This window comes from Rhineura floridana, chromosome 6 (assembly GCF_030035675.1).
Source record: "Rhineura floridana isolate rRhiFlo1 chromosome 6, rRhiFlo1.hap2, whole genome shotgun sequence".
NCBI lineage: Eukaryota > Metazoa > Chordata > Lepidosauria > Squamata > Rhineuridae > Rhineura > Rhineura floridana.
This window is the reverse complement of record NC_084485.1, coordinates 8,483,247-8,496,578: the sequence shown is the minus strand read 5'-3', so window position 1 is coordinate 8,496,578 and position 13,332 is coordinate 8,483,247. Positions and strand designations below refer to the sequence as shown.

Sequence of the window (13,332 nt, the reverse complement as noted above, 5' to 3'; positions counted from 1 at the left end):
AACTATGCGCTGAGTAAAGAAGTACTTCCTTTTGTCTGTCCTGAATCTTCCAACATTCAGCTTCTTTGAATGTCCACGAGTTCTAGTATTATGAGAGAGGGAGAAGAAGTCCCCACTGAGGATTAAGTCCAGGGTTGCCGTCCCTCTGGTTGGTTCCATGACCAACTGGTCTAGGGAATAGTGATTTAGAATATCTAGAAACTTTGCTTCTTTGTCATGACTGGAACACATATGCGGCCAGTCTATGTCCGGGTAGTTGAAGTCACCCATTACTACCACATTTCCTAGTTTGGATGCTTCCTCAATTTCATATCTCATCTCAAGGTCTCCCTGAGCATTTTGATCAGGGGGACGATAGATCGTTCCTAGTATTAAATCCCTCCTGGGGCATGGTATCACCACCCACAACGATTCTGTGGAGGAGTCCGCCTCTTTTGGGGTTTCGAGCTTGCTGGATTCAATGCCTTCTTTCACGTATAGAGCGACTCCGCCACCAATACGTCCTTCCCTGTCCTTGCGATATAGTTTATATCCAGGGATAACCGTATCCCACTGGTTTTCTCCATTCCACCAGGTCTCCGTTATGCTCACTATATCAATTGTCTCCTCTAAGACCAGGCACTCCAGTTCTCCCATCTTGGTTCGGAGGCTCCTAGCATTAGCGTACAGGGACTTGTAAGCAGTGTCTCTCTTCAAGTGTCTTTGGCACTTGTGGTTTGGCCTGTGGTAATTTTGCTCTTCTGAATTTATATCCTGTGCCCCTGCTCTCACAATGCCTACTTCTAGGCCTACCTCTTTTAAAATTTCATCATTTCTTTGGTTTTTATCCCAGGGGGGAGGTTTATTCTGAACCGGACCTTCCTCAGCTCCTGTCGGGTTTCCCCCCTCAGTCAGTTTAAAAGCTGCTCTGCTACCTTTTTAATGTTAAGTGCCAGCAGTCTGGTTCCATTCTGGTTCAAGTGGAGCCCGTCCCTTTTGTACAGGCCCGGCTTGTCCCAAAATGTTCCCCAGTGCCTAACAAATCCAAACCTTTCCACCCGACACCATCGTCTCATCCACGCATTGAGACTGCGAAGCTGGGCCTGTCTGGCTGGTCCTGCGCGTGGAACCGGTAGCATTTCAGAGAAAGCCACCTTGGAGGTCCTGGTTTTCAGCATCCTACCTAGCAACCTGAATTTTGCTTCCAGGACCTCACGGCTGCATTTCCCCATGTCGTTGGTGCCAACGTGCACCACGACCACTGACTCCTCCCCAGCACTGTCTACCAAACTATCTAAACGACGGGCGATATCCGCAACCTTCGCACCAGGCAGGCCAAACACCTTGCGGTCTACACGCCCATCACACACCCCACTGTCTATGTTCCTAATGATCGAATCACCCACTACAAGGATCCCTCCACTCCCTGGAGATATATCCTCGGCACGAGAGGATAGCTGCTCATCCCCCAAGGAATGGGTCCCTTCTAAGGGATCGTTTCCCTCTTCCTCAGCTGGATGCTCTCCTTCCCCAAGACCATCGTTTTCCATGATAGCAGGAGAGCTATCATCGCTGGAGTGGGACACAGCTATAACGTCCCTGAAGGCCTCCTCCACACACCTCTCTGCCTCTCTCCGCTTTTCCAGGTCCGCTACCTTGGCCTCAAGGAAATGAAGTCGTTCCCGGAGAGCCAGGAGCTCATTGCACCGAGAGCACACCCACGACTTCTGTCCAACAGGCAGATAGTCGTACATGCTGCAGGCGGTGCAAAACACTGGAAAGCCCCCACACCCCTGCTGGCTTCTTACCTGCATAGTTTTGTTTAAGGTTTATTACATCAGTGGGTTGGGACTGTGGTTTAGTTGAGGTTGGAACAGACAGGCAGAGTGGGGGCCCTGGCCTCCTCGCTCTGCTGTTTAACTCGCCTTGACGCTTTGTCAGCTGGGGCCTTGACGCTTCATCAGCTGGGGCTCCCTCTAGCTTGTAGAGCATTCCAGAGAACTGGGATGATGGCACTGAAGGCTTGATTATGTGTTGATATTAAATGAGCCTTGCCAACTCGGACAACCAGAGCTGCTCCTGCAGGACATCTCAGTGATTGACCTGGAATATAAGGGTTCAGGTGGTCCCTAAGATACCCTGGACGTAATTTATTTAGGGTTTGTAAATTAATACAAGCACCTTGAACCTGGCTCAGTAGCAGTTGGGCAGCCAGTGCAGATGTTTTAAAAGTGCTGTCACATGTTGCAGCCATATGCTCCCATCAGCAATCTGGCTGCCGCTTTTTGCACCACCTGGAGTTTCTGAACCAGGGCCAAGGGCAGCCCCACATAGAGCGTATTGCAGTAATCCAGCCTTGAGGTTACCAGTGCGTGGTCCACAGAAGTCAGGCTATCCCTGTCCAGGAACAGCTGTAGGTAACGAACCAGGCAAAGTTAGTAAAAGGCAGTCTTAGCCACAGAGGATACTTGAGCCTCTAGTGACAAAAGATGAATCCAGAAGTACCCCAAGGCTATGGACCTGGTCCTCCAGAGGGAGTGTGACCCCATCCAGAACAGGTAACCTGCCTGTTTCCAGGACATGGGAACCACCTTCCTAAAGAGCCTCCATCTTCTCAGGATTCAGGTACAGTTTATTGGCCCTCATCCAGTCCACTGCAGCATTTGGACACCAATCCAGAGCGTTCACAGCCTCTCCTGATTAGATGTTGCGTGTAACAGCTGCGTGTCATCAGCATATTGCTGCCACCTTGTTCCAAAACAACTAATGATGGCTCCCAACAGCTTCATATAGATGTTGAATAGCACTGGGGAGAGAATAGTACCCTGCAGAAGCCCATAGCACAAGTGCCAGGGGGCCAAGGCACACTCACCAAATGTTACTCTGGATGCAACCCTGAAGGTAAGAGCAGAACCACTGTAAGAGTGCCTCCAATATCAGTCCCACTGAGTTGGTCCAGGAGGATACCATGCTCTGTGGTATCAAATGCTGCTGAGTGATCGAGCAGAAGTAACCCTGTCTCTCTCACAATAAAGGACATCCATCAGGGTGACCAAGGCTGATCCTGTTCTGAAACCAGTTCTGAATCAAGATTATTATGGATCTACTTCACACGATTTGGAAACTATACTGCTGTTAATGCAGTCTAAAAGAGCATTTCCCTTTTTTTTTGTAGTTGCATCACACTGTTAGCTCATATTCAGCTTGTGATCAACAACAATCCCAAGCATTGTGATCAACAATCCCAAGCATGAAAAAAGATGCATTTTTTTCAGTGCTGTTTGCACCAACAAAAGGTTTTGGGGCGGTCACGCTAGTTTGTTTCTAGTCATTGCATATCCCCCTAACTTAAAATCCTGTAACGTTTTATGCCACTAGTGTTCTGGTTTATTTTTGCCCTACTTTTGTGGTGCTATAGCCCCTCTGGACAGCAATAATGTTGTAGTATCAGGAAAGCATCACAGAACAAACTACTGTAAATCAGAACAAATCTACCATGAATGCGCTAGTACAGTGTCAGAAACAAGCTGCAGAATACACCTGCAATAAAATGCCAGTCTGGAGGGGCCCGGTGATGATAATATATATTGTGTCAGTGAGTGAGGCTCTTTTATAGCCCACAAAAGAATAGTCCCTTGCACCCAAGGAATTTACGGTCTACAATTTGAAAAAAAAGGGGAGAAAATTTTAAAGGTAATAATTTCAAAGTAGTTTTAAAAAAAAGTAATTCAAGAACAGCCTCATTATTGTTATTTGTACAACACCGCTAATGTGCATAGGGCTTTATAGAGAACAAGAAGATAGCCCTTCCCCCCAGGCAGTCTACAATTTGATACAGGGGAGACCGCAAAGGGAGTAATTTGTTAAAAACACAGCAAAACTTAATTTCAAAGCAGCATAAAACAATATTCAGATTTTTAAAATAATGATCATAATGTATGAAGACAGTAGTATTAGTTTAATAACAACGTCAGCAGGAAGAGGAAGTGTGGACAAACATTGGTTGGGTTGTGGCATGTAGTGCTTGCAACAAAAATATGTTGGATTGTGTCTGCGTTGTTGTGTGAAACAGCATACATTACGTTGTAGTTAAGTTGCTCAAGAAACCGTTCCAGAGGCATTAAATCATGTAAGAGTCTTTATTCAGACATTAAGGCCAGCGGCTTTAAGATCCCCCCCACAGGAGAGAAGTTCTACTACGTTCAAAGTACAAAACTACTACAGACAGCTCAGCAGACAGCAGCAATAGTAAAAGCACTTTTTCCCAAGCTGTTATCTCGTTACCATGACAACCACTGTCTGGCCTTTCTTCCCAGACCATACTAGATAAGGCTGCTTCTCACACTTCTCCAAAACTTGCAGGCTTCATGGAAAACAACACAAGGTAGTAATGCCTATCAGTGACAGCCCAACAAAATAACCCTCTTGCATAAAACAGGTTTGCACTTATTTTGCAAATTGCAACCCCTGCAGCAGAGGTGTTTCTACATGCTCATTCTATCACATGCAGCAGGAAGTGTTTCTCCTGCACAGTCCTAAGACAACAAAAGCATGAACCTATGCATGTTTAATGGTCTCTGCTCCTGACATTTCACTAGAAAAGACAATAATGCTGGGGGAAAGGGAAGGTGGCTGATAAACATGGTTCTCCCCTCCTGATTTTAGCCTTGCAACAACCCAGTGAGGTAAGCTAGGCTGGGAGACAGTGACTTGCCCAAGGTCACCTGGTGAGCTTCATGGCTGAGCAGCAATTTGAACTGTGTTCTCTCCCAGTTCGCCATTCACATTGTCATATACATGGCTATCTTTTTATTTATTTGTACTTCTAAACCACCAACTCATTAAAAAAATCATGGTGGTGTTCAATAAAATAATGAAAACATCATATCATTAACAAATGACTAATACTGGTGAAACTTTATTGAGATGTGCATGCTCTTTGATTGTACAGGTTGTACAGGCTCCTGAACGTTGATGCTGGCTGATGGCAGGAACCATAGTGTAGTGGTAGAACCACATGCTTTACATGCAGAAGGGCCTCGTTCAAGTCTCTGCAGGTCTTTTTAGAGCAGGGATGGTGAACGTGTGGCCCTTGAGATGTTTTTGGACTCCAGCTCCCATCAGCCCCAACCAGTATGGTCAGAGATTATGAACATTGTAGTCCAACAATATTCAGAGGGCCACAAGTTTCCCATTCTTGCATTAAAGCAGAGGTGAGGAATTGGATCTGGCGAGTGGGCAGGATCCGTATCTCCCTTATGCCTTGCGGACCAGATTTGACAGGTGGGCAACCCTGACCTATCAGTCACCTGATGTCAAAAGGACATCAGGTGATAGGGTGCTTTGAAGTCACCATCAGCCATTGGACTCTTTGTGGAGGGGGGCAGAGGGGTATAGCAAAGATGTTAAACTTAACACTTTTTAAAGTCTTCTGAAGATTCTGCAGCTTGTACTAGCGCCATCTGGAGTAGGTGGCATTTGCTGTTTGCATAGGAGATACTGGGGTTACACTTTTCTCTGAGCAAAGTATGCATTCCACTTTGTCTTCCAGAGAACTTTGCTCCTCCATCACATGCACAAGGAGCCATCTGTTTGGGATCCACTTTACCAGAATTTAACTTGTTTTAAGATGTGGATGTTCACCAATGGAGCAGTGTGTGCTTGTTCTAACAGACCAGCCTTCCCTTAAGCATCCTGTCCCCCTGCAATTGCACTGGGATTGCTTTTCCAAGTGTATATTTTACTTGTAGACAGCCCTGTATCTGGGGGGAGGGAATGGGGGCACCACCCCCTCCCGAGCAGTACTTCCCTCCCCTAGATTTCGGGGGGGGATTATCTTTTTAATTTGTGACATGACAGACAATGGCAACCTTCATTTAAATAATGGCGGCTTGTTTTAAGAACGGGAGCAATTTAAGAATAGGACCATCTGAAAAATAAAGTGAATAAGGCAGGGGAAGTGCACCACAAAAGCCTCATCTGGAAGAGACCCCAAAAGTCTGCTCACTCAAGACTTTCCCGAACTGTGGGTGGATTTTTCATTATCACAGCCACCCAATAATTACTTAAGTGATCCTGAAAAAACCAGCCTGTAGAGTAACATGACCCTAAATATTAGAACACTGTATTATTGGCTAGAGTTAGTCTCCACCTCTTGGACATTCCTTAGCTCTTCTTTTCAGTTTCAGGTGTGTTCTCTACCCAGCCAGCAATAAAGAAGCATGTTTGTATGCCTGCAGTAAAAAGTAAGTGTTTGTTTATTCTCCCGTTATTATGATGGGTAGAGCAAGAGTGGGTGCTTATTGTTAAAGGGTGAAATAAAGAGATAACTTAAAATGATCTGAAAAAAGTATCTACCCTACGTTACTATTTACTCTTAAACTCACTATACTCTAGTGGCTATTTTTCTTCTTTTTGTTGAGTACTTGGCAAAGGAGTAAAACATCCCTAGAGGAACAGAAACACTGCTGTGCACACTAGAGCTGGCTGGCGGGCTGGCCATCTAAGCTGCCATTCAGGCCTAATTTCTGGTTTTCCCAATATGTGCAGATCAACATGAGGCATGTTCAGTGTTCAGTGACTCAAGCATTTAGCAAATTTGGTTTTTCTTGTGTTTGAAAAAGAAAGGACAGGTAACCTTAGGTGTAATTTTAAAAATTGCATTACAATCTAGGAAAAACTGAAAGCTGCAACTGTTCTAAAGTATGGTTTTTTAGGAGCTATGCATTTTTCCCTTCTCTGAAAAGGTGTAAACTTGCCATTCAGAAAGCTTTCTTGCATATCTATCAAGCATTTTTACAAGTTTACAAAAGGAAGCCTTACTGTGCAGTAAATGTTTTACAAAGTTAAACTCATTGACTTCCAACAAGGAAATTACACATATTTCCCTAAATGCTTGACTATGGTTGCATTGTAATGTGCTCTTGCTCTTTTTCTAAACCTGGTGTTTTTGTTTCGTTTTTTTGGCAAGGCTGTTGTCGTGATACAAGATTAAAACAGATTTTTGAGAAAACAAGTCCCACAGTAGTTTTTACTTCTTAGTTACAGCATGAACTATTTTGTTTGTTTTACACCTTTTGGTATCCCCTTTGTTTAATGTATTGTCAACATCTTTTTTTTTTTTACAAAACAAAAAATACGCCAGTCATTTAATTCCAAGTGTTCATACTAATTTTTCTGTTAACTTAATTTTTCATAATCCATTATCTAAGTTAACACATTCTTTGTATGGAGGAATAGTGAGGGGGAAGATCGCTGCCTTTCTCTTGCCCTGGCTCTCACATCCTCTTCACCAGTGAGTGGGGGGGATTGGTTGGAGCTATGCACCTTCCTGCCCCTCAAAAAATGTGGCTGACCCACCTAAAAATGTTGCTCACCCACCAAACAAGGAACGCTGGCTACATGGCTGCTTGTAGGCAATACCTTTGTAGTTTCAGAATAGTATGCCGATGGTGCCAGCATGAGAAGATTTTTCAGCATGCTTTCTAGCAGTTTGTGTTCTATATCAGGTATGACTAGATGGGCCTGTACATACTGACACATTTCTGATACTCTGCCTCCCTTTAGCACTTTTTTTTTTAACATGAGAGAATGTTAAAAAATGCAAGACCGCCACAGTACAGAGTGGTACAGCCCATTCTAACATCTTGGGCCTTCACCACCTCATTTTGCTTAGGGTGTATACCAGGCCTAACAGTATTTCTTTAAAATTGGGCAGAAACAAAATATTCTGACTTGATAGCAGATGGGCAATTGGGCCTTCAGATGCTCATCTGTAAGACAACTAATGCTAGGGACAGCTGTTATGAGTCCTTGGCTGACTAGCTGTCAGCTGAGATGCCCATGGTACTTTTTGGGGTCAAAAAACATTCCTTGCATGCATCAATCAGGAAACTATATTTACAAGTTTATGTACAAGTTGTATAAGGGATCTATAAAAATCCTGTTAATTCATTGGGAATGATTGTATATTCTGCAAGAAGCTCTTTGGATATCAGGCCATGTCATGACCAGCCCTAGTGTCCCTAGACACTGGCGAAATTATGTCCTTTTTGGAGTTATATTACTTTTCAAATTCAGTTCAACATTTCAAACTAACAACTAAATGGACTTTTCTTTTTCAACTAGAAAACAACAACATTGTACCTGACTGGTTAACTGGGGACCGGAAGACTTTTCATAGAAATCAGGGTGAGTAGGGAATTCCCTGGTCGCCATGCTCCAGGCAGGTTATAAAATTAGCATTGCAATTTAAAAAACCTTGCAGAAATAAGAATTAACTGTTGGAGAATTCTTTTCTCCTTGGGAGAAAAGCTCTTTTATAGAGTACAGTTACAGCATGTGACAATGATTTCACCAATTTCATGAGTTCCTGCCCACCCAACATCACAGTTCCTCCTCTCTACAATCATTCCAAACCAATCAGAAAGTGTTAGCTAACTCCAGTGATGATTCCAAGATTCTGTCCATATCATTAATGTCTCCATTGTCCTACTGTCTTTTCAAGACTAATGAATTTTGGTTCTAGTTGGAACAGTTACTATTGTGAATATACTTTCAAGCATACTTGGTACATTCCATTGTTGCATTGTTTCTGATGGGTCAGGCTGACCAGGTACACCTGCTTGGGTTTTACCTCAACTCAGGGTAACTGAAATCTCATGAGCATTACAGGTTTTTAATAGCTATAGGGGTCTTATATGTTCTTATACTTTCTCAGGAATCCCATTTCCTTACTTATAAAATACACAACTCATGAAAGAGGATTTTGTTTAAGGCCCCGAGCTACATTGTGAAACCACACAGACTAAGGAAAAGGCTGGATGACTCTGGCTAACTAGTATCTTTCAGCCTCAGAGATATATAGGGGAGGCAGGCCACCCCTTTTTCTTAATGAAGACACACTTATAAAGTTGTAAATATAACAACACACTGGGTTATTTTTTAAAATCATTATTACATCTCACTATTTCTCTTCATTAAACATTTGATTATGCTGTAAAGCTTTTTTCCCTCTAGATGGGATAACTGCTATATTCAAAAATCAAACATTGGCAATTCCTACTTGTTACATCAATCACAGCTTCTTTCACAGGTTAAACGCTCCTTGATTCCAAACAATAGAGTAATTAATCTCAGCCAGTCATGTACCTGTCGGGTCTTGGCAAAGAAACAGAAGGTCCCTGTGACCGCTGCCGTTTTTCAACAGGTTTTCTTGCTTACAGGTCTGAATTAAATGCTAAGATTTTAGGGTCTTCTATGAGCCTGAATCTCAGATCTTAATAGGCCTACAAGCCTATGCTTAACTTCTTATGATTATAAACATATACCCTTTTAATATCTATGATTATATATATGTGGATAAATAAAATTCCCCATTAAAACTGTATGGAAAATGGAAAAGGTGGCTTTGACTCCTCACTCTTTTGGTTGCAGTTGATGTTGTCCTGCGGTAATGGCAATAGTGTCAAAAGCTTTGGCCCTTGCCACTATGAATCTATATTGTGACAAAGCTAAACTCCCTCTCTTGCATAAGAACTTGCTGATCCCTTTTTCGTTCTGATATATAAAAGGAAATACGCTGTTAGCCAGATAGGCAGAGTGATAACTTCTTCGCTCTTTGGTTCTTTAGCAGGACGAAGGTTCGAGAAGGAGCACATCATCTGTGCTTGCCGCACACACCTTTCTAGGGATGGCAGCCCCAGATGTGAGTGTTCACATGGAGGAGGTGGTGGTAGTAACAACTCCCGACAACGTGGTTGATGGCAGTGGCATGGAGGAGGTGAAAACTGTGCTAGTTACCACCAATCTGTCCCAGCAGAGGTAAGCAAAAAAGAATGATCTAGGTTCTGGAATGGGTAACACATTAGTGTTGCAAGCTCCTGCACATCCCCTGTTCATTTCACTGCAGTTTGGATAGAGAGAGCTCAGTTCAGAACCTGTAAGTGCATTTAAAAAACAAACGCCCAAAGAAGCCTTTGTTAAGTTAGATTTATTCCATTTATGTACAGCTTCATACAAAAGGAGCTTGGAAGTGATTTACATGGACAACAATATATATTAAAGCAAAACAGGTACAGTGTCCTGCAAAAGTAATCAGACCCCTGACCAATGCTTTCATAGTACTGAATTACAAACAGTACATTGTAATTTTGTTCTGTATGATATTTTATTTTGAAACACTGAAACTCAAAATTAGTTATTGTAAGGTGACATTGGTTTTATGTTGGGAAATGTTTGTAAGAAACATAAAAAACAAATATCTTGCTTGCATACTTACTCACCCCCCTACACACACACATTAATATTTGGTAGAGCCACCTTTCACTGCAATAACAGCTTTAAGTCTTTTGGGGTAGGTATATACCAGCTTTGCACACAGTGTCAGAGGGATTTTGGCCCATTCTTGGAAGGTTTGCTGCAGGTCGTTCAGGTTGGTTGGACGTCACTTGTGGACCGCAATTTTCAAATAGTGCCACAAATCCTCAATGGGATTGAGATCAGGACTTTGACTGGGCCACCTTTTTGTTCCTGACCCACTCCAATGTTGCTTTGGCCTTGTTTTTGGGATCATTGTCCAGTTGAGAAGTGAATTTCTTCCCAAGTTTCAGTTTTTTAGTGGATTGAAGCAGGTTCTCTTGCAGTGTTTCCCAGTATGTTGCTCCATCCGTTCTTCCTTCAGTTTTAACAAGATGGCCAGTCCCTGCTGATGAGAAGCATCCCCACAGCATGATGCTGCCACCACCATACTGCACTGTAGGGATGGTGTGTCTTGAGGCATGGCAGTGTTAGGTTTTGCCACACATAGCGCTTTGAGTTTTGGCCAAGAAGCTCTATCTTGGTCTCATCTGACCACAAAACCTTTTCCCACATTGCAGCTGTATTCTAGAAAGCATCTCATGCTTTCTGGCAAACTCCAGATGTGCTTTCAGATGGTACTTTTTGAGTTATGGCTTCTTTCTTGCCACTCTCCCATACAGGCCAGTGTTACTCAGAGCTCTTGATATGGTTGATGGGTGCACCATTACTCCACTCCCAGCCACTGAACTCTGTAGCTCCTTCAAAGTGACTGTTGATCTCTCTGTGGCTTCTCTCACAAGTCTTCTCCTTGTTTGAGTGCTGCATTTTGAGGGAGGGCCTTTTCTTGGCAGTGCCTAGGTGGTGTGATGCAGCTTCCACATCCTGATTATTGATCCAATTGTGCTGTCTGGGATATCCAAACACTTGGATATTATTTTGTATCCTTTCCCTGATCTATGCATTTGTATTACGTTATCTCTCACTTCTGTAGAATGCTCTTTGGTCTTCATTTTCCTTCAGATCCACAGCCTGACCAATGATCCTTCAACAGTGGGTTTTTTATCCTGACGATGTGACAGCAACTTTAATGGTTCACAGGTGGTGACCAATGGTAAGGTAATTGTGTCCTCAATAGGGCAATTTCTTTTATCTATGTAAACTGGGAGCTTCCACAGCACAGGGCTTGAATACTTATGCAAGCAACATGTTTCAGTTTTTTATGTTTCTTGCAAACATTTCCCAACATAAAACCAATGTCACCTTACAGTAATTGATTTTGAGTTTCAGTGTTTCAAAATAAAATATCACGCAGAACAAAATGACAATGTACCATTTGTAATGTGGTAATAAGAGAGCATTGGTCAGGGGTCTGATTGCGTTTGCAAGGCACTGTATATTAAAAGCATTCCTTCACAAACATTATTCAACAATGTAAAATTAGAACAGACAGGTCTGTGCATGCTTTTTATATATCAGTGTGAATTGGTTTCAGTTTGTTATTGAGGGGAGGGAGAAGAATCTCTACCTCAGAACAGGGGTGGAGAAGTGGATCTGGCTGGAGGCCCCAATTGTTATCTCTTCCGCCCCATGGAGGACCACCCAACTGCAATCATCCGATGCCACAAATAGGTCTTGTGGAGCACTGCAAGAGCCTTTGCAAGTCTTGCACTGCAAGCTCTTTGCACAGTGCTTTGTATGGGGCTTTGCAGCACAACTAATTGGCGGTGCCTGCAAACACCCTTTCAGCTGAGCCAGGTCTTTACCTGCCCACACCTGATGTCTTAGGGCAGGTGGATATGGCTTGACTGAAGTGGCCACCTGTGGGCTGGAGGTTCCCCAGCTCTGTTTTAAAAGATTTTTTAGCAGTCATGTGTATCTAATGCTTTACAAATAGATGAAAATTGAACAGGAGGTCAACCCTGGCCATTTCTAGCATGCTGCATTTATCAGCATGCAATGGGAAGGAATGCTCCAAGGTCAGCAGTCTATGTCAAACTAAGGCTGTTGACAACCATACCCAGTTTGAGAAGCTGAGTAGTTTGTGTTCTCCAATCCCTTATTCCTTGGTAGTGAGAAGTGTAGCAAGTTGTAGTTTTTGCTTGTTGAACAGTTCCTAGTTCTTTTATTAGGCTTGGTCAGTCCAGAGGCTTCATGCTGTCTGCCAAACACAGTGACTGATTTTGTACACTCTTACTCCTTTCTGTTTGAGAAGGGCTCTGAAGCCACAATAGTTTACTAGGTTAAGTACCAAAGTCAGGCCAAGGGATTCATGTTCAGGGTCCCTAACAACTTAGCAGTTATGGTCATTTTATTTCATAGAATCATAGAGTTGGAAGGGGCCTATAAGGCCATCGAGTCCAACCCCCTGCTCAGTGCAAAAATCCAAATTTCTTATTACAATTCCTTCTATGTTGTTCCTTGATTGGGCTAGAAACGTTCCTAGTGGTCAGTAAAAGCAATTTCAGGAGCAGAAGCAAGCCAGCTATTTTGCTGGTGCTTGTTCCCATGTTCTCCCTGCCTGCATGATAGAACATCCGGGGGGGGGGAGGGAACTTTGGAGCATGACTTCCTTGCAAAAGTCTAAGCAGTACTATTACCCGCAAGTTTTGTCATGGAAACAGCCGTGCAAACAGTTTTTTGATGGTAAGATTAGGTGGCTCTGTGTAAATAATTGACATCTCCTTGGAAGAACAGAGCAGCGCTGCCTGTGCTAGAGGAAATGAATGTTTTCATTTTTAAAAAAGTGAAAGGAAAAGAAGCAATGCTGTGAAGCAGATGGGAAAAAATAGATTCATCCGACAGCATGCTATTTCAGCTCCACTTTACATTTCTTTGCTTCTTTACACTCTGCCACCACCAAGAGAGAGAGAAATACAGAGCTGATCTGGATTCTCGACAATGTGTAGCATTGTTTTTCTCCAGAGAGCCAATTTCCCTTGCTGTTCCTTACGTTTGGGACTGCTTCCCAGAATACCTGTGTGATGTTGCCTCTATCTCTCTCCCTTCAAGACCTTCCTCCTGAACCTATCTGTTCTGTGAAGCCTTTAACACAGC

The 13,332-nt window shown here is 43.2% G+C and overlaps 1 protein-coding gene across 8 annotated transcripts in view; it reads left to right on the top strand.

Annotated features, from left to right (window-relative positions):
• GMEB2 (glucocorticoid modulatory element binding protein 2) overlaps window positions 1-13,332 on the top strand; it is a 56,296-nt gene that overhangs the window by 2,185 nt on the left and 40,779 nt on the right. For 3 of the 8 annotated variants that reach the window (XM_061630931.1, XM_061630929.1, XM_061630928.1), the window contains exons 1-2: window positions 9,717-9,801; window positions 11,299-11,389. Coding sequence is in view for 4 of the 8 variants with exons in the window: in XM_061630926.1 (XP_061486910.1) it covers window positions 9,671-9,801 (131 nt within the window). In the remaining 4 variants the exon portion in view is untranslated. Of the gene's footprint in view, window positions 1-6,148; window positions 6,225-8,106; window positions 8,170-9,610; window positions 9,802-11,298; window positions 11,390-13,332 lie in introns of those variants that run through there. The other 5 variants (XM_061630927.1, XM_061630924.1, XM_061630926.1 and 2 more) reach the window with 4 other exon arrangements.